General features: G+C 50.5%; 1 protein-coding gene across 1 annotated transcript; it reads right to left on the reverse strand.

Moving 5' to 3' along the window:
• Nucleotides 1-12,684: 12,684 nt before the first annotated feature.
• Nucleotides 12,685-14,631, reverse strand: LOC144129768 (neprilysin-1-like). The gene has a single exon (XM_077663844.1). The coding sequence runs from the start codon at nt 14,629-14,631 to the stop codon at nt 12,685-12,687; it is 1,947 nt and encodes a 648-aa protein (XP_077519970.1).
• Between the last annotated feature and the right edge of the window lie 5,300 nt (nt 14,632-19,931).

The raw sequence follows: 19,931 nt of genomic DNA on the forward strand, positions 1-19,931 counted from the left end.
CTTTTTTTTTTCTCTGCCTCACGCTAGCTATTTAACTGCGAATTTTTCTGCGTTGTTATCACTGTCACCACGTCATTAATATTAATCTTCTGACGATGTGCTGCTCTCTAGGTTGCCTTCAGTTTATTTATTTTGATGCAGCCTGTTTGATAATGTTCACACCTACATCGTACTTCAAAGCTGATTTGTCAGTTCTTCACAAGTGCGTGTAGCATGCGTTCTCCCTTTGGCAAAAGTAGCCGAGCAACGTAGTTTGCTTCTGGGCCGTATCCTGGAGACCTTACAACAATCCTACGAGCCAAAAGTTCCCGAAAGGTGAGGACAATGGTTCTCCTTACCTCGCACATATTTAGAGCTTTTTGCGTGCCAAAGGTGCCCGCTACTCGGTTAAGAAACAAACCTCGTTGATCGGTTACCTGTGGCAAAAACTGTACATGTCTACAGGATGCGTGAATTTACGTAGCCACATACACCTTTTCAGATTGCCACATGTGTCCGGTGTGCTTTATTACAAGGGGCGCGGGGCCGTCTCCTCGCGTTTGACAATTTTACTCCAGCAAGATGACCACACTGGGACAACCGAAACGCGTGAGCCCTGCACTCGCAAAGTTTGGGCCAGCGTCGTCTGCTCGGCGTCCGGCTGCAGACGACACAAACCGCAGCGGGGTCCCCTGCTGTGAGCCGCTTGAAAGCGCCAGGCCTAACAAGGGGCGGTACGACTCGGGCGCGCACGTGGGGACAAGCGGTTGTATCAGTAGGACAACCTCTCGGTGCCCTACTGATCTAGAAAGAAATAAAAAAAGGTGTGTGTGTGGGGGGGGGGGGGACGAAGGAGTCATGCCACAGACCACACCAAGGGCAGCTGAAAGCAAGAAAGGACGAACATCTCTGGAGATGGGACAGATTGCAAACAAGACTCGCCCACAAACAGGCCAGCCGACCTTGGAAGATGGAGGGGGAAAGAACAACAGGAGTGGCGCCTCCCCTTAGCGTGGGTGACTCCGCGGCGGCCAGCGCCATAAAAACTGGGGCTGTTGCAGGAATCACTTGTGGGGGGGACAAGGCGAAAAAAAGAAGCAGCATGCTGCAAGGCATGCCTTCTTTTTTTTCCCTCTCGCGCCGTGAGAGAAACGCATAGAAGAAACCAATTAGTGCGCGTTGCTACTTTCAAACAGGGCGTCGAAAGAATCCGAAGAAGTCCGCACAGTGCCGGTGTCAACGCGGGTGCACCGGCGGGTGCTGCCTTTGAGGGGCGGCAATTATTGGGCAATTCGGAAGCACCCCCCGGGGCAGAGCGGGGCGGCCTCTTTGTCGCCCATTCTTCGCCAGCGGTAGGTGCCGTCGGGGCGCCCGGTGACGGCTTTCTCTCCCGCGCCGCCGGCAACCGTCTTCCGCTTCCCCCTCGGCCGCCGACCTCCGAAGCCGGATCGGGAAACTGATCTGGCCACCCTGGGCCTTTTCTTCAGCTGCGGCCGCTGTGGCTGCGGTGTCTCGGCGGCCTGCCCTCTTTTATTGCTGAAAACGACAAACTGTCCGAAGGCTCGTCACGGTCCTTCGCGGGCGCTGCGAGAGGGTTGTCTCGCCTTTTAGCCGATGAATTCGTTTTCGAAACACCAAGGAGCTGATGTGTGGCCCCGGTGCTTTATTGTTATTATGCTTTTTTTTTTCCGCGCAGGGACAGATTCCCACGCTCTTTCGGATCATGTTATCATTTCCAGTGCAATGCTTAGTAGGCCAATAAAAGCAGGGGACAAACGCGGCCTCAAGACGCAGCTCGAACGCGCGTCAGGCACTTACCGAAAGGCGAAAGAGGAAGCCACGTCTACCCGCCGCGGTGGCTCAGAGGTTAGGCCGCTCGGCTACTGATCCGGAGTTCCCGGGTTCGAACCCGACCGCGGCGGCTGCGTTTTTATGGAGGAAAAACGCTAAGGCGCCCGTGTGCTGTGCGATGTCAGTGCACGTTAAAGATCCCCAGGTGGTCGAAATTATTCCGGAGCCTTCCACTACGGCACCTCTTTCTTGCCTTTTTCTTTCACTCCCTCCTTTATCCCTTTCTTTAAGGCGCGGTACAGGTGTGGCCGATATGTGAGACAGATACTGGGCCATTTCGTTCCCCAAAAACCAATTGTTATTATTATTAAGCCACGTCTAAAAAAAAGGCGAACAGGAGAGGCTGCTGAGATCGACAGAGCTGAGATACACGGGTGGTAGTGACTATACATTATAGCTTTAGAAGGAATTGATTCTTACGTCGGACGCCGCGGTGGCTGAGTGGTTATGGTGCCCGGCTGCTGACCACAAGACGCGGGTTCGAACAGTGCCGCGCCGGTCACATTTAAATGGATGCGAAATGCTAAGGCTTCGTGTACTGTGCGATGTCAGTGCACGCTAAAGAATTCCAGGTGGTCGAAATTATCCAGAGCCCTCCACTACGGCGTCTATCCTAGTCTGAGTCTCTTTAGGACGTTAAACGCCATAAAACATGAACATAAATCATACTTGTGTCACTCAGCTATAGGTCTCGTTGTGCTTTGCGAGGAATGTAGGCGACGATAGTGTGCATTTACAACCCGCAAACTATACCTAAGTAGTGTTTAAGAGGGTGAAAATGGGTCGTGCACGATTAAAGCACCCGATGTCCGAAGCATCGACCGTATTTTGCACTTGGGGTAACCGTGCTACACCCCCTGAAAACTGTCGGCAGAAGCGCAGTGCGCTGTCACTGGAAACGAGTGCTACACCTGAATAAGCTACATTTGTTTGCTTGTTTTTTGCCAGGAGCTCAGGTCGAAACATCCCGTATTGGCATCAGCAAAGTAATATCTGTGCGAGAGAAAAAAAAAGGAAGATAATGGAACTTGACACATACCCACGACTTGGAGCTGCGAATTTCGGTTATAAACCATGAAACTGAGTTGATATCAGAGCAGCAACTTGCCACTGTCAGTGCACCATCTACGTCAGACATTTGCCGTATATTTCGGTATACAGTCCGCGGACTATACACGTCTAAATGTTAGCAATTGCGTTGTGCTGAACTTCTAGGCGCGGACTATGCAGTAAATCATGGCTGACCCCATTCTCTCTGTCAGGAGGTGTTTGTTTGCAACGATACTCGCCATGTGTCTGCGTCTCTTGCCATCGCGAGGCTTCCCGGTTGGGCACATGGTCACTGGCAGGAACAGCCGACACCATCTGAAGAGCATCGCGCAACTTCTCCCTGCAACCCTCATTGAAAAAAAAAAGAAAAAAAAAAGAAAAGTGCACGCTGGTCATCGGTGCCCGAGTGCACAAGGCATGCGTGTAGCGTGGCTGATATATATCCTAAGCGGCTAAAGCAATGTTCTGCTGTGTGTTTCGCCTCGTACGAAGAAAAATGTGTGAACATAATGGTACAAACATGTGCTCTAAAGAAATTTGATTACGCGTAATCTTTGTTTACCAGTAATATTTGTACATGCATTAGAGTTCTTTTCTACGATTACATGGTATGACACCACCCGGAACGCTGTATACGACAAACGGTTGCGTCGCAGTTTTGGTGCGAATGTTATCGGGAAAGCTGGTGCAGCATGGAGGTCGGCCAGTGTGTAGTAATATATAGATCGACGACATGTATATGATTTTCTGCAATGGCGGTGCTCAGCTTGCTGTGTACGTCATACGGCCACTTGATGACGTCATCTTTTCTGATTGCGAGACAGTGGCATACACAGATGCGGCGAGCGGCAAACTGGGAGCAGCAGTAGCCTCGGTAGTAGATGGCCAAGGTAAAGCAATCTCGGCAGCAACAATACGCAGCCGCAATCCAGAGGTAGCGGAACAAGTAGCAATAGCGCTTGCTGGCGTAGACACCAAGGCAAGTTACATAATAAGCGACAGCAAAACAGCCATCTACAATTACGGAAGGGGCAGAGTTGCACCAGAAGCGGTGCGAATACTAGTTGGAAGGAAAATTGATAGGAAAATTAGTCTCATATGGGCACCAGCTCACACGTCAGTTCCAGGCAACGAGGCGGCGCACCTCTTAGCCCGAGATCTCTACCTCCGGGCAAGAGCAGAGCCACCCGATTACAAGGAGCTTGACGAGAGACTACAGACATACACGGAGATAATAGAAAACTACAGATTACAGCGAAGAACTGTCCCTCCACCGGAAAAAGAGCTCGGAAACAGAGAGGCAACAACTTGGCGCAGATTACAAGCAGGAAACTACATAAATCCGGTATGGGCATCACACGTCCTGAAAGACGAAGACATAGACGATAAATGTAAGGAATGCGGGGAGAGGGGGACCCTCGACCACATAATCTGGCAATGCACACACTCCCCAGGGGTCAATGAAGGAATAAATAGTAGAGAAGCCTGGGAGACCCTTCTGCAAAGCGCGGACCCCGCCATGCAGAGGAAAGCCATCCATATGGCGGTAGAGGCCGCGAAGAGCCAGCAACTCTTTGCCTGCATCTAGTCGCGGAGGCCCCGGCCCCTGCCCCTAGGCCTGCGCGCCAGGGGTAGGGAGTAGGGGGTCTCCATTTCTGATGGAAATAAAACTTTTTGGAATGGAATGGAATTGCCATCGCTGAGATTTTCTTTACCAACAGCGAGTACACACGCACGCACGCACGCACACACACACACGCGCGCGCACGCACGCACGCACGCACGCACACGCACACACACACCGCCGGCTTTTCTCTTTATAGGACTAGTAATGCTTTCGCATAAAAAGTGTCGCATCACCACATGCATGCGGAAGGTGAAGTTTACCCTTGCCAACGTTGTGCTATTAGTACAGAGTCGCCTGAAATTAGACCCCGTTTGAAAAGCTCAAATCATTTAATTAGAGGACGTGTGGTCGGCGCGAAAAGTCGGTATTCCCGAATGGAACCAGCACCGAAGGTGGCCACTTTAGCAACCTCAGGACCTCTTGACACAGCTAATTATATACCTGTCACACGGCCAAGTTTAGTGACACTTTCACGAAGTCTACTTCCCTTGAACGAATCACACCTTCGGTGCGCGCTGTAACACGCAAAAAGCAGTGTGATTTGAAAATAATGGCAGTAGCGATGGATGTTGCAGCACGGATTAGTTTTCGCGTAAATAAGATATACAATTTTATCTCAAATCTAAATATTCCGAGTTAATTTTCAGTTACATATTCACATCTGTTTAAATGTTAACTACAAAAAGCATCACAATCCGAGACGAGTTATACCCCTGCTACAAGGGCGTTTCAAATGCCTTCCAACCGAATGTCATTCGACTCGACTGCCGCCTTGTGTTGCAATAAGAATTTTTTAATCGCATTCGGCTGAGATACATTCCAGTCAGCGGAGCTCCGCGAAGACATTCGAGATTTTGGGATGGCTCCGAAACTCGAACAGAGCCCGCACAATGGGCAATACAGTGGCAAGCCACCATATATCCGCACTGACGAACAGGCACCGCCATCGCTCCGTCCCGCCCACAGCGACGCCGGACTGCTTCGGTTCTGTGGATGTTGAATTTCATGCGTGTTGCTCGTTTTTTTTTGTGCTCATTTTTTTAGCAAAATATTTTGTGTACACGCTAGATGAGTGCGTGAAGATCATAGTACACCCCTGAACAGTTACCGCATAATCGCGAAATTTCCCCAGCACTGCACCGATGAGGACGACTGCACTCCATCTTGTTTACGTCGCTGTGTACAAACTACAAGTGCACGTTTGCGTGGCATAAATCGTAAGCTCCGCGTTAGTTATCGTAATTATTCTCATCTTTGTACCGGTTGTACCCTTGCTTGTTTACACTGTGCGACAGCTCTGTATACATGAAGCGCCGCTGTGATCGCGCGCCTGGGATACACTTGGTGGCCGGGTTGTCGGCATCGCGTAGGACCCGCGCTTCTCGCTTATCGTCCCTGCTTTCTCTGATGAGACGAATACTTCACTTTGAATCAGTTTATCCAGAAGCGTGTTCGGTGACCGTTCGCATTAACTGAAGCGTCCTTATTTGTTAACCACACAACCGCATTGAGCTGCAGCCTGGTCCCACCGGCGCTTTCTCGTTCAGTGCATGCGCGTCCTGTAATGCAAGCAACGGTCGATTTCAGGTCACTTTTGTCAAAGCTACACCCCTTGTTCATTTGTGTTCGCTAAAACATAGGAATTCGCTCTCCACAATCGCCGATATTGCACGCACCAACTCTGCGGACTCGTTAGGCCTATCGCGGAAGGGCGTCGCCGTCGCTTGCAGAGCGAGAGTAGCTGTTCAAGTGTGCGCATTGCTTTTAGTTGCTGATGATTTAAACGAGTTCTCATTAAAAGGACAACTAAAAAATGTTTAAGATTTGAAGACCTTTTTATTGTCAAAACAATTTTTTAATGTTTATTTCAAACACGAATGCTCCCTAGAATGTACTGTCGCCTTGCCACTCGAAATGCTGTCTTGCTGTGTGGCGGCAATGTCTTTTCTCAGTTTGTTTATTTCCCTATGCCTGCATTTGTTCCTGTATTTTTTTTTTTTTGGGGGGGGGGGGGGAGGGGGATTGAATTTCGCCATTTCCTGTAACAGCCTCTGATGAGGCTTACAGAATGATGTAAATAAATAAATAGATGTCGGAGCACTGCTGTTGAGAATACACACTCCCCTTGTCGGACCAAGTGGAGTGAGTTCGCCAACTTTACTCACTACGAGGAAAGTGCGTTCTGCCGCGAGTGCCACTAAAGCTCACAGTGTGATATACTGCGGCGATGACACTTTAGGCGAATGTCACTCGTTGAAAGTGACACTAAATGAGCCCGTGAAAAGGGGGTAACCCGTAGCAAGCTTTCCCCAGGTAGCACAAATTGAGATATGAGACGTCTTGAGAGCAACTATCCGAAATGAAACAGACGGTTAGGAAACGGTGAGGAAAATCCGTTTTCGGCTGGTTAAAATATTATATAAGTCGTATAGCTCGCCTAATGTGCGGGTCAAAAGACGTCTCATAATGCGTCTTCTATAGGCAGCAAACCTCTAAATGTGGTCGACTGAATACCTCTTCCAAACGTCGTTAAAAAAACGTCTAGGAATGAGAAGCAGGATGACCTTTTCTATACGAATTCAGGCACTTTAGAAGATATATTGGAAATGCGATTTGTAGCCCCCATTTTGTTTCCGTGAATTTTGTTCGTTTTGTTCACCAAAAGAGGAGCTAAAGCCCTGTGGGTCCACATCAAGCTTTCACTGTGCTCTGCACAAAAATCCTGCCTCACGCTGCAAGCTTGATGCTGGCGTCAGCAGCTGCTAGTCCGCGTAAATGAAGAGAAAAATATCAAAACATGCTTTTTATTGAGATGAATAAAAGATCTTATCAAAAACAAACGGCACAAGCAGCATCTGAGCAAGCTGAACTAAATAGGGTAGCGGAGAAAATAGAGCATACCTATAGAATAAGTCATATCACCAGCTTCTGATGCAGACGAATGGTGCATCAGAAAAAAAAAACATCTTTACGACACAAACAGGTAAGATCCCATCCAAAATCTTCAGAGACTTGCTATTTTACTTAGTCGCGGTGGTACGCACATGTATGACCGCGCTTGTTATGCCGCGAAATATTCGTTAGGTCGTGGGCAGACCAAGAAAAAAAATTAAAATAACCTTGACCGCATCGTCCGTGGCGTAGCGACCCAAACCAGTTTTTAAAAAAATAATGAGGCACAAGCAGATGGTGAACTTTCGCGCCTCCTTGCACAGATTGCGTGGCATACTCATCCCGCATTAGTTTGTATCAGCAGCAAAGTTATTGACCAATACGCTGCAACTCAAAAACAGACCAGTTAAGCGAAACGCGCGCAAGGAAATGCGTCGACATTGTTTTGACTCAGATGTTGAATGCGCCTTCTGTTTGGCGTGCACATGGCAGCTTCGACTCTGAGAAGAAAGTAATGGTGCTTTTAGTACAGCTACAGTCCGGTGTAAACCATATGTGCACGCATACTTCGCCTGTCCGGATTTGATTCGCCTTGCTTATGTAGTCTCCTCGCCTTCGAAGGCGAGGAAAGTGGAAAAGCACGGCGGATCAATTAGAAAAAGCGAAAACAGATTATGTATACTAACTTGATAAAAGAAGCGAATTAAGCCACAATCATACATGCGAACAAGATAAGAGGAGTACTGTGACAATATTGGGGCATAAAGACTTACAGTTCTGCTGTCATTTAAAACAAGCACTGCTAGGAACTCGAGATTGGAGACCGGGGTTGCGGGGGATTGGGTGCCTATAAAGACAGACAGGCAGAGGGGGACGCGGAGCGAGTATGAGGTAATGTGGTTCCTGAGTCCTAATCAAGGACACATATGAGAGAGATGGGTCGAATGACACACTTAGCGCCGCGCACCCCAGCTGGTACAGGACAATGACAGCGGGCGGTGGGACGTCCTGTGGCAGGTAAATTCATATATGACACCCGCAAGAGTAGAGGGGTCTCGAGGCCCACTTGCGGTGGTGTATGCGGCAGTTAGCAGGTCACCTCATCTGCTGCAGCGACATCAGCCCTCGAAGATACTATAGAGTCGCTGCGGCCAATCCAGGAAGCACTGTCCACCACTCACCGCCACCAACTTCGCCCAGGTAGCAGCAGAGCACGGAGACATCCTAAGCTCAGATGAGACGCTGCAGCTGCAACAGCTCCAGAAAAGATGTAAGTGACGAAGCGCGTGTGGACGTGGCCACAGCTCCCTGAGGTCGGACGGAGGCACTGGTATAAATGGTATACACTCAGAGGCGCGCGGACGCAACACGGTGGAAACGCCGCGCGAGCAGGACAAGATCACCGAGGAACCATGCACTGCACAGCGATGGTGCGAAGAGGTGTGCGTGCTCGATGGCAGCTGCACGCCGGGAGAGGTCGAACAGCGACAAAGAGTCGGAAGGAAGAGCGAGCGATATCCACCGTGCGGTGAGGAAACTTTGCGAAGGACGAAGGAACAACCGGTGTAACCTTGCTGCAGTATACATAGGCAGCGACGCGGATAGGGCTGCAGGCACGCAAAGATCCGCGCGAAGACCGCTGCAGGACGAGTACCGGGAGGGCGACGATGGGAGGTCCACAGAGTACTAGCGCATAGCGGTGGCGCGAAGAGCGGGGCGAGCGCATGAAGACACAAGCAATGGCCGCCGTGCAGCGGAGAAGCCGGACGAGCGACGAGGGATCCGCTGCTGAAACGCGGCAGAGTTGTGGTAAGGGTTACGTGCGAACACAGGTTCCCCCAAAGGTAGCACCTCGGTGAGGAACCTTCACATCATATGAATCAGGATTGGTGTAGGAATTCCGAAGAGAGCGCGCGACGTTTCAGGCGTGCACAGTAGAGGCCGCAAAGATGGCGGGGCCGCCGCCGCCCGCCAGCTTCGAGACAGGCAACTGCATGCCCCCTGAGGGCCGAAACAGCCCGTCTGAATTAGATGCGCCTTTGTGCGGAAATGCCTGTCGTCTATTACCTGTCTTATAGAGGGCAGTAAAAGAACCCGTCTTCACGCTCGTGCACCAAAGACCCGAAAATCCCGCCAAAATGGAGTGCAATTTGCCATCAACACTTCAGTTGTCTATAAGGCGTCTTAAATAGGGCTAACATAGAACCAGCCGTCTGCCCGGTGTCCATACCGAGACCAATAAGCCCGCCAAAATAAGATGCCTTTCCCGCCAAAACCTTAATCGCCTTTAAGACGTCATTGAGAGGGCAGAGATAGGACCCGTCCATTCTAAAGTCCTCTTTTAAGCGTATTATTAGGACAGATCGAATCCTGGCAGTAAAAGATCTCTTGAAAGCGTTTATTTTGGTTGAAAATCCCTCATAACTGTTTTATCTCTAAAATGAACGTTTTGAAGATCTTGCGTGCTACCTGGCCCTTAATAATGCCCCAAAGACCGCATGCCAAAAGAAACCATTTGTTGTTTGACAGGCGCAGCTGAACATTTTTGCTCCCGTGGATGGTCCCAAGAAAAACGAATCGGCAGGTATAACTCAATCTCATAAGTCCTTCGCTGCGCCAGGCTGGGCTATGGAAGGTAGAGACCTCTTCAGCCAATCAATCAGGACAGCGCGATAAACGTTCTTCTCCGCGACCTGTCATCTGCTCGCGACGTACAAAGATATAGTTAGAAAAGTGCGTAAGTCGACGATGTCTGTGTACCATAAGGGTATGCTCGCTAGCGTGCACTAAATGCAAGCATTCTGCGAGATGTTACGCCATTTTTCTAGTTCGTATTTTTCGTTCAGCGTATGAAAACGGAGACGCAAGGATAGACTCAGCGCAGTGGCGCCATCTGGTTGTTAAAACGAGAAACATTTTTGTCAACAAACCGATGATCCTTTTAGGACCATAAGCGGCGGAATCGTCACTCGAAATAAACAATAAAGCGAATGTATAGCTCATATGTTTTTTTATAGGCGAGAATAGACGAAAGCGAAAGTTCAGTGGCCCATTTATGGCCAGTGAACGTACTGAAAACGACAGTAACAACGACGAATTCAGCCCGAAGCGAGGGGCCCTGCTTTGAAGGAAGCCGCCAATTTGGAAACGATGTTTGAACGTACAGAAGATGGTTTGGTTTATGGGGTTTAATGTCCCAAAGCGGCTCAGCCTATGAGGGACGCCATAGTGAAGGGCTCCGGAAATTTCGACCACCTGGGGTTCTTTAACGTGCACTGACATCGCACAGTACACGGGCCTCTAGAATTTGCCTCCAAGAACGTACAGAACAGTCGCGCACGCTAAACTGGGGAAAATGAGTACAATGCATGCGTACGTTACGGCTAGCTATGCGCGTTCGGCGCATGCGCGCGCCTTAAAGCACGCTATCTCATGTGCCTGCTTTATACTGGCTCTGCATTCTGCTGCTCACAACGTCGCCTGCGCACTCATCGCAGCTTTGGTAGTGCTGCAAGGAACTACTGTGATGGAGGATAGTGTGGGCCTGCTGAAGGTTGCAAATGGTGGCCAGGCGTAAAAACGAGTAAAAAATGCGATAAAAGAGATAACGTAGTCAAGGATATAAAAGAGCGGCAGCAGAACGGAGGCCTTCCAGCTTGAACGAATTTCTTGACGAAATGCGGTTTTTCTCGTACAGCTACAGTCAGCCGCATGAGACATTAGAGAGTCGTTTACTGCTATGTACATTATACCCACTAATATATTACGGACGACTGACCATGAATTAAAAGACCCACACTGTGGGGCGCCTATTGTGAGGCGAGGCAACTGGCATGAAGAAGAGGACGCTACTCTGCGAAAACATGGGCGTGCAGAACATGGGTATGTGTGTGCGCACTTCAAAGCAGCCTGTCACAGGTATACTTTCCCGCATTCGTGCGCGTCTGATTGCTTGAATTAAACGCTTTTAGTAGCTTTGGGGCTTGCCCAGTGCTTTCGTCTTCTCTTTAGTGTACTCACGAAAATTGCTCAATTGCGTGCTTATTAACCTCCGTTTCTATAATCGGATATAAAATTGTCACCAGGCGCTACTCTTAAAATGGCTCAGCCACGAATGCCGTAACAGCGCTATGTTGATTTTGTCCGGCCGTCGCACGAATTTTGTAATGCTTGCTTCCTGTCGACAACGCCTGTAGCTCGCAGTTCGGCAGGTCAAGCGACGCTATGAGGCCTGGGCCGCGACATCTTGCAAGATAAATGAGCCCGTTAGATCTGCGAGCCCATTATTAGACAGGTTTAGCATAGCACCTGCATTCGCACGCGCCGATGGCCCCGAAGGGCGCACAGATATATCGCTGCGCAGTCGCAGCTGAGAGCCCGCCTGAGGTACATTGTCCACAATGCAAGCGTACGTTACGGCTAGGTATGCCATATGCCCCATATGCATGAGGTACATTGTCCACGGTGTCGCTGTCAACGCAGCAACGCCGTTAGAGAAACTCCATGCTAGTGAAACGGGCAGAGGGGCACCTTTAGCACATTATAGTTAGGTCTGCATAGCAGCTATCTTCCTTTGCGGCACGCCTATCCTAACATGAGACGCCGATTAGGCACTCCTTCAGCTGGGCCTACAGTAGGGTGGTTCATCACAAGAAATGCAGTGAAAAAGACGACTATATTTCAACACGCTAGGATTGCACTCAACGACAAGAACAAAATGAAAGTAGGAACCGGGCGTCCACTGCGTTAAAGGTATGAATTTATATGCGCTGGTGACAAACAGGTGGACACAGCCGGAAAGGAATCAATGCGTAACAGGCGAAGCACATGTAACACAAAAAATGCCAACAGTTGCACGTTGCCAGTTGTTGGAGAAGCAAAAAACATCATGACAACATAATTAACAAAAATGCGTCCGCAGATATACAATACCAATAACAAATACGAGAATGGCAATGTTCAGCAGATAGCACAGCATCCTAACTCAGATCAGCGCAGTGAAATCTACAAAACCTCAGTACGAGCAACTTCGCGTTGCCGCTTGGAGCCTGGAGGCATATACTTTACAAACAAGTGCGCGCGCTTCTGTGCTACAGCAAAAACTAACAAAAAAGAGTTTTTTGCAAACGCTCTTAAAAGCAACTCCGACGCTATGAATGCGATAAACTGCCTAAGGAAAAGTAATCAAACATTACACAGAGTGCACAACGAAAAAGGAACGTTAAGTGGTGATTAAGATATATTGTACGCATGTGCACGTCCAGGGTCGCCACCAAGCACGTCCCCTAGGCAAACAGGCAGGTCCGCGCAGCCTCGCGTTGGCAGCCGAAGGCATTCGCAAAGTCGGAGGCGTTGATGGCTAAGTCGCACTCGTCCGGCCCCGCCGGGCTGTCGCAGAAGTGGCTGCAGTAGCTGATGTAGAACATCTGCGTTGGCGAAAACTCCTCCATCTGCTTGATCCTCAGCGAGGACAGGTCATGGCCAGAGGTCTTGAGCGCCTCCAGCGCCACGTCCAGGGCGAAGAGGTCGGTCACCGTCGCCTTCTCTTCTGCGGTCTGCGCAGCGTCTAGGGCACAGCTGCCGTGCTGCTCCCACCAGGAGATGTCCAGGCCGGAGTAGTCCATCTTCCTACCGCGCTCGTCAGCGGCCCTGACTAGCTGCCGGGCGAATTGGTAGCCCAGGCCGCTGTAGGTCATCAGGGCGGAGCCCCGGCTGCGGTACAACGGTGGCAGCAGCGCCGATAGGCCGAGCCAGACCAGGTTCAGGGAGTAGAAGTAGGATGCGCTACCCGACATCCTGCGGTAACGGGCGGTCAACAGCCTGTCGTGGAATGGGTCAGGCAGCGTCGCCTTTAGGACCTCCTTCGACTTGAGCCACGTGTCGAAGAAGGTGCGGTTGCCGCCGCCCGGAAAGTTGACGTACAGCATGTCCAGGACGTCATCGGCCATGAACGCCTCAGGAGGCAACAGCCTAACGCGTATGTGCGCGCCTATCTTCAGGGCGGCCTCCTTTTTGGTCAGGTTGGAGATCATTTCTGAAGCCTGAAGCATGTTGGTTAGCGCTTTGGACGTGGAGTTAAATACCGCAAAGACCTCGTCTTTCAGGCTGTCGGCGTCGAACAATGCGTGGAACAACGGCGACGCCTGGACGATGCCGAATGACTCGTGAACGGCGAGAAAGCACTGCACGAGGTCGGACGTGTTTTCTGCCTCGACGGCTGCCAGCGACCCGAAGCCGGTGTTCAACATCCAGACGTAGGCGTACGAAAACATCCAGCTGATAACGCTGAACAATCTTGTGGGGGAAATGACTTCGAATAGGCTTAACAGCTGAGTAAGCGAGTGACGTCTGACAATTAGAATCTTTGTTTCCAATGACACTCCGGAGATCGATTTTAAGTGCTTGCCGATGACACCCAGCAGCTCGTTCAAGGAGAGCTTCTCATTGAAGAGCTGGTGAACTCGGTGCAGAGGTAGCAGGACATCGTGCTCATCCACGGGTGCTGACAGCAGAGCTGATCTGACGGCGTTTTCATCTGCACGCAACGTTTGGATGCTGGGGTCGCTTAGCTGGATCTTTCCGTTGGTCAGAAAATGCGACACGCCTTTGACGACATTGGCGTACGCCACGCCGTCCAGCGTCGACACCTGCCGCATTCGCAGAACCGGCAGTGGGCCCGGCTCCCCGAAGACTACGACGAGGCCATAATCTTCGGTGAGGTACGTCCGCTTCACGTCGAACCACAGCACCACCCTCCAGTTGATGGTCAAATCCAGGAGAACGTCGAGAACGTCGACAAGCTTCAGATTGGCCTTCAGCCGCTCCGCCGGCCACAGCATCCCCCTCGCCTTCATGAAACTCACGAAAGGTTCGGCCGACTGCGCGCTGGACACCTCCAGGCAAGTCGAAAGGGCGGCCATAGCTTTGGAAGCGGCGGGGAAAGCGCCGTTGAGGGGAGGCGACGGCGTGACGGCACGGCTGGCGCTCGAGACGACAAGCATGGCGTACTGGAGGTCGTCGACGGCCTCTCGGTGCAGCACCGCCTTGTGGCCACACACGTAGGCGTGGAAGTGTGCGCAGGGATCGACCGACGTGTCCAGCGACTGGAGGAGTTGGCGAGCGTGGTCGAGGCAGTCGTCGCTGGAGCACAGCGAGTCTCTGCTGGCCGGCGAGGAGAGCGCTCTGAGGACGAAGTAGATGATGACGAGGAAGAGGGCGAAGCCGACCACCATGCAGACCGTGGCCTTTCTGCTGTAGCGATGGCTTAGCAGACGCACGGCGACTGTCTTCAGGCGGCGCAATTTCTGAGAGTAGTCCTCAGTGCCCTGGACCGAAATATAATACGATGCTTTAATTTGTGTGCAACACAACAGAAATGCGGCATGCGAATGATACAAACAGAAATAAGAATTACTTCCCGCAGCGTGGTATAACTTACTTGCTTTGGCCTGCTCAAAATTATTCCTTAAAAATTAATATATATATATATATATATATATATATATATATATATAGTTATATACCACTTTTTTCGTTTTCAGATACACTCGCTTTTCAAGTAGCACTTCTCTCCCAGATGTTTATAGTTCAGTCATGCAGGAAGCATTGCGACCTGAGAAGCGGCAGTAAACAGCTCGCAGTGCCCGACCAACGCCTCATTCTGAAAAACGAAGTTCATGCATGTGTCCCGGGAAGTCGTCGCCCAAGTGCGCTGTCACACATGACGTCACTGGGTTGGGACAATTCAGCGATGTGCGTTGCATTGGCCAGTAACACTTAAGACAGAATGACGTCAGTGAAACTCTCCTCCTCCTTCTACGATAACCACAGTGGTGCACCCTCCGGTTACGCCGACTACTACACTGCTACTACTATAGGACGCTTAGTCCAAGGAGCAGGCCTTTATCAGGCACCGCTTTGAAATTAATCGGAACGAGGTTCATTGCATAAAAACTAGAACAATTTGCATCTATGATATCTTACAGGCCCTGAGTACAGCGTTACATAAGGAAGAAATAAATCACGAAAAAATATGGAGGGATAGGCATTATGCAAAATGCAAAAAATATACTAATAAAGCGTGCATACTAAGAAAAGCCGAGGACATCGAAGAGAAGCCAGCCTCAAAGCACTAAATAATTGTTAACTATATGAGGTGCGGGTTGCGGGAACACACGTTAGAGTGAAACGTCTGACGTTTATTGCTCCACTCGCACAGTTAGGCTGCTCGCACGCTTAGCTTATTCGAGCTACGCCGATAACAGTGTCCGCATGGATCAGAACTCTCCCCTCGTAGACAGCATCGCTGTAATGGCTGCCTTGTACGCATCGCTCTGCAGCACTTGCCCTTCTCATGTGTCTGCAGCGGCGGACCGTTCGCCTTGCTCAAACCCCAGCGCAAAGGCCGCCGGTATTCCTCGTCCTGCTGGTTGACTGAACCAAGAACATCGAGCCACTGGCTTCGTTATAGGATCCCAGGCATCCACTTCGCCCCTGAAAAAACCGTCGGACTATCATCTTCCCAACCCTGGATCCAGCAGACTGTTCTTGGGTAGATACGAAGACTACGGTGCCGGTGCTATAATGGAATTTCGCGGCAAAATATGGCTTTTGCAGGACTGCCGGCTGTTTGGTGGAGTGTGCAGTGCTGCCGATACAAAAACTGGGTCACTGCGACGCTTACTAGGCTCCGTGGTTCCCGTGCCAGAGCTTTATCTCAGCCGAAATTTAGTTTCGAACACCACTCTTCCTGAAAAGTGTCTTCATCTCAGCCAGCAAAGTCCACAAATGGTGTATGCCACGGCATCGATGGCTGTATCCAAGACGGAACTGGAACCTTGGCCGGCTACTCTGTGTGCACTGGAATGGCTCACATAAGCTTACTCTTTCCTCCATATTTGTCGATGTCTGGGCACCACAAATAGCTTCGTACACAGGTCTTCATGACAATGCCACGATGGCTTGCATGGACGAGTGAAATGCCCTCATCTCGTGCAGCTGTGGGATACCCACTCTTGAGGCCCAGGTGATGCATCCGCAAGTTTTGCCTCTCTGGTAGGGACTGAAGCTTGCGCATTTTAGTTGTTCTACGGTGCCTTCTCTCACTACCACGTATAGTCTTTGAATAGTTGCATCTTGCGTAAGTCTGGCCACAACCTCTGCTGTCAGAGGCGGTTTTGGAAGTGCCACGACATAATGATGCCACCAGGAACGTACAACCTTGGTCAAGAGATTAGAGCCCAGCAAGGTCTGATGAGGCTCGTTGTGCATTCCAATAGCGTTCCAATTCTCCCGAAGGTAATAGGAACTCTGGTCCCATCTTTCCAAAGGCTTCCACTTTGGACACAGGCTGTATATTTCCTCGATACTGACTGGTAGGAGCAATCTCAGTGCATCTGCATTCTGATGGCGCTTCGAAACTCGATACTTCAGGTCATAGTCATATGCTGAAAGTTTTACAGACCATCGAGTTGGACGGGGAGAGCATCTGCTAAGCTGGATTTTACGGCCTTATGCCCAACAGTGGCTAATGGTCTGCCACAGAAACCATTTGAGTCCTGCAAACACTAGCCACGCATTCACGGTCATGTTGAGCGCAAGTGCGCTCTGCGGCGCCTAATGTAAACCCGGCCAATTCTTTACCAGTATCACGCGAGCATCGAACAAACGGATGTACAGCGGCGTCTAGCGCAGCGAGACGGAGAAAAGGGCGAGAATATGCACTCGCTGACAAAGTTCTCTGCGCTTTGCAACCTCCTCTCGCCACTGAATTTGGTCACACAGAGCTATACGGCCGTTTGTTGGGCACTCGCGGGGTGCTGTTAAAGGATTGTACAGGTGTACGTGATGCAAAAGTTATGCACGTCATAAGATGACACATCGTGTGAGATCAGGAGCAGTTTGGTCTGGTCGTAGTATGCCAACAGACTACGATGATACAGTACGATTCAAAAGCACGTCCTTTAAATCGTCAGAAACATTTTGGTGCTTTGACTCACATTTCCAGCTCCTCTAATTTTGCAGCAGTTCATACAACACTTCTGCTTTTGTGGTCCTTTGTTCGATAAAATGATCAAAAAAGGCCTGGTTGTCCGTTGGTACCGGTGCCTCTACTATTGCTTGAACCTTGCTCCGAGTTGTGCAGTTGTGTGTATACTTTTGGCATCAATATTGTGATCCCCTACTCCAAATTGATACTCGGCCTTGCTGAGGGGCAAGCTTGCCTTTGCGCAGCTCACAATAACACCTTCGAGATACGCACAAGAACTAGGCAGACCGTTCAGCATGGTCTCCATGAAGCGTTGAAAGATTGCGGGAGACGCTATATCATCAAAACGAAGTTCTTTCACTTTATACGGCCCCCTGGTTGTGTTCACTCTCAACAGCTCTGCTGCAGCCTAAGTAACTCGCAGCTGCTGATAGGCTTGTGCCAAGTCGAGTGTCCTGAACACTGTTCCACCCCACAAGCTGCTGAATACTTCCTCCGCTGTGGGGAGTGGGTAAGCTGCTTTCTTTGTCGCTGCGTTAACTTTACTGCGGTGGTCTCCACAAAAACTTAAGTTCCCATTTTTCTCTCATACCACCACTAGTGAAGCATAGCAAGGATGCTGCGTTCGCTCCAAAGTACCGTTTTTATCCATGCCATCAGTCTTTGCTTGAACTGCTGAACGGAATGCTAAGGGTGCAGGCGCGGGCTTCGAGAAATTTAGGCGTTGTTTCCTGTGCAATCTCAAGACGGTCTGGACCTCTCAAGACTGCACAGGAAACAAGCTGCAACTCTGGTAAGTTTCCAGAAAAGGGTTGCAGCGCCGAAAAAGACAACACATAGCAAGCGAGACGGGACAGGGCTAGTTGGTGCATGTTTCCAGAAAAGGGTTGTAGCGCCGAAAAAGACAACACATAGCAAGCGAGACGGGACAGGCGCCTGTCCCGTCTCGCTTGCTATGTGTTGTCTTTTTCGGCGCTACAACCCTTTTCTGGAAACATGCACCAACTAGCCCCCCAACAAGAATTACTCTGGAAAGTTTCGCAATGTCAGAGCCATGCGTTGCAAAAGTGTGATGAATGCCACTGGCCTCGATGCCTGGAGGATGAAACTAGTTTCGCCCTTGGACTGAGCTGCATCCTAAATCATTAACCTGTAGCAAACGGAATCTTACAAGCCTTGTTTCTGTAGCAGACCATAACAGTTGCTGTTCGCAGTACTTATAGTACTTGTCCAGACCAGATGCGCAAGCGCACGTCGTACTGTGCAACATGGGTTGGTCTGCGGTCCGAGCTTATAGAAACGTGTCACAGCTGATAACTGCGCAAGGAGGCCCTGAGTTCACTTCGTAAGTCACGTGCTTGCCGTCTACAGTGGCTACAAGTGTTTTGCTGGCGTTGACCTCACTTCCAACAGAGAGAAGATCGTGACACGTTGATACTTGCAGCTAGGGTCGAGATATCCCCATGTAGTTGCTTCACTGGTAGCCTGTCCCGGCCGCTTTCTGCTTCGAAATACAGGCTTTCTCGATGTGACCCTTCTTTCTGTAATGGCTCGCGTTGCCGCCTCGAATCTGCATGGTTCTGTACTGTGGGCGCCACCGTAGTGCTAATAGCCGCTGCCCCTGCATTGGTTGGGTCTTGCAGTAACGTTCGGTGCCAGAATTGGCCGTTGCTTTGTTGACGTCCGCACGCTCAGTCCTCACCCTCTGCTGCTGCTGTACGGCACTTTATGCGCGAACGGCGTAATTGAAGGCCTTGGAGAACCAGGTCACGTTCCATGGACAGCAGCCGTTTAGTTTCTTGTCGCGTAGGGCAGACACGAACCTGTTACGGAGCATCATGTCTAGTGGACAAAGCGTACGGCCCATCATGGCAATTGTGTAGTAGCCTAGTTGTCGAAATAGCCGTAGCCGCAGTTGCCGCTTGCAAAGTCTCGAAGTTTGTCCAATGTTTAGGGGAATCCGCCAAGCTGGAGTAGATCTACAACAGGGAAGTATTGCTCATTAACGTCCACCCAAGCGTAGCCATACATTTACAAAGAAAAGCTCTACAGCTTCCACAGAAATTGCGTAGTTGAAGAAAAATTCGTCCTGGTCCGCAGTTTCGAACTCAGGACCACCGCCTCGTCAGGGCAATCGCTCTATCAAATGATAGGCCTGAACGAAACCGTCTACCCGTGCTATAGCGACGGACGATACCACAGACACAGACAGACAGACAGACAGACAGACAGACAGACAGACAGACAGACAGACAGACAGACAGACAGACAGACAGACAGACAGACAGACAGACAGACAGACAGGCAGGCAGGCAGGCAGGCAGGCAGGCAGGCAGACAGACAGACAGACAAACTTTATTGAGCAAGTGAGTTTTAGACCCAGCTGGGTCCCTGGGCCACTGCGCGGTCCCGCACTGCATCAAGTAGGTCATGCGGGGCATGACGTCGGCAGCCCCAAGTCACCGCAGCAAGCTGCGATGTCGGGTCTGCAGACATAAGCAGGACCTCCCAGTCCTCCCAGCTCGAGATGGCGTGCTGTCCCCG

This window comes from Amblyomma americanum, chromosome 4 (assembly GCF_052857255.1).
Source record: "Amblyomma americanum isolate KBUSLIRL-KWMA chromosome 4, ASM5285725v1, whole genome shotgun sequence".
Lineage (NCBI taxonomy): Eukaryota > Metazoa > Arthropoda > Arachnida > Ixodida > Ixodidae > Amblyomma > Amblyomma americanum.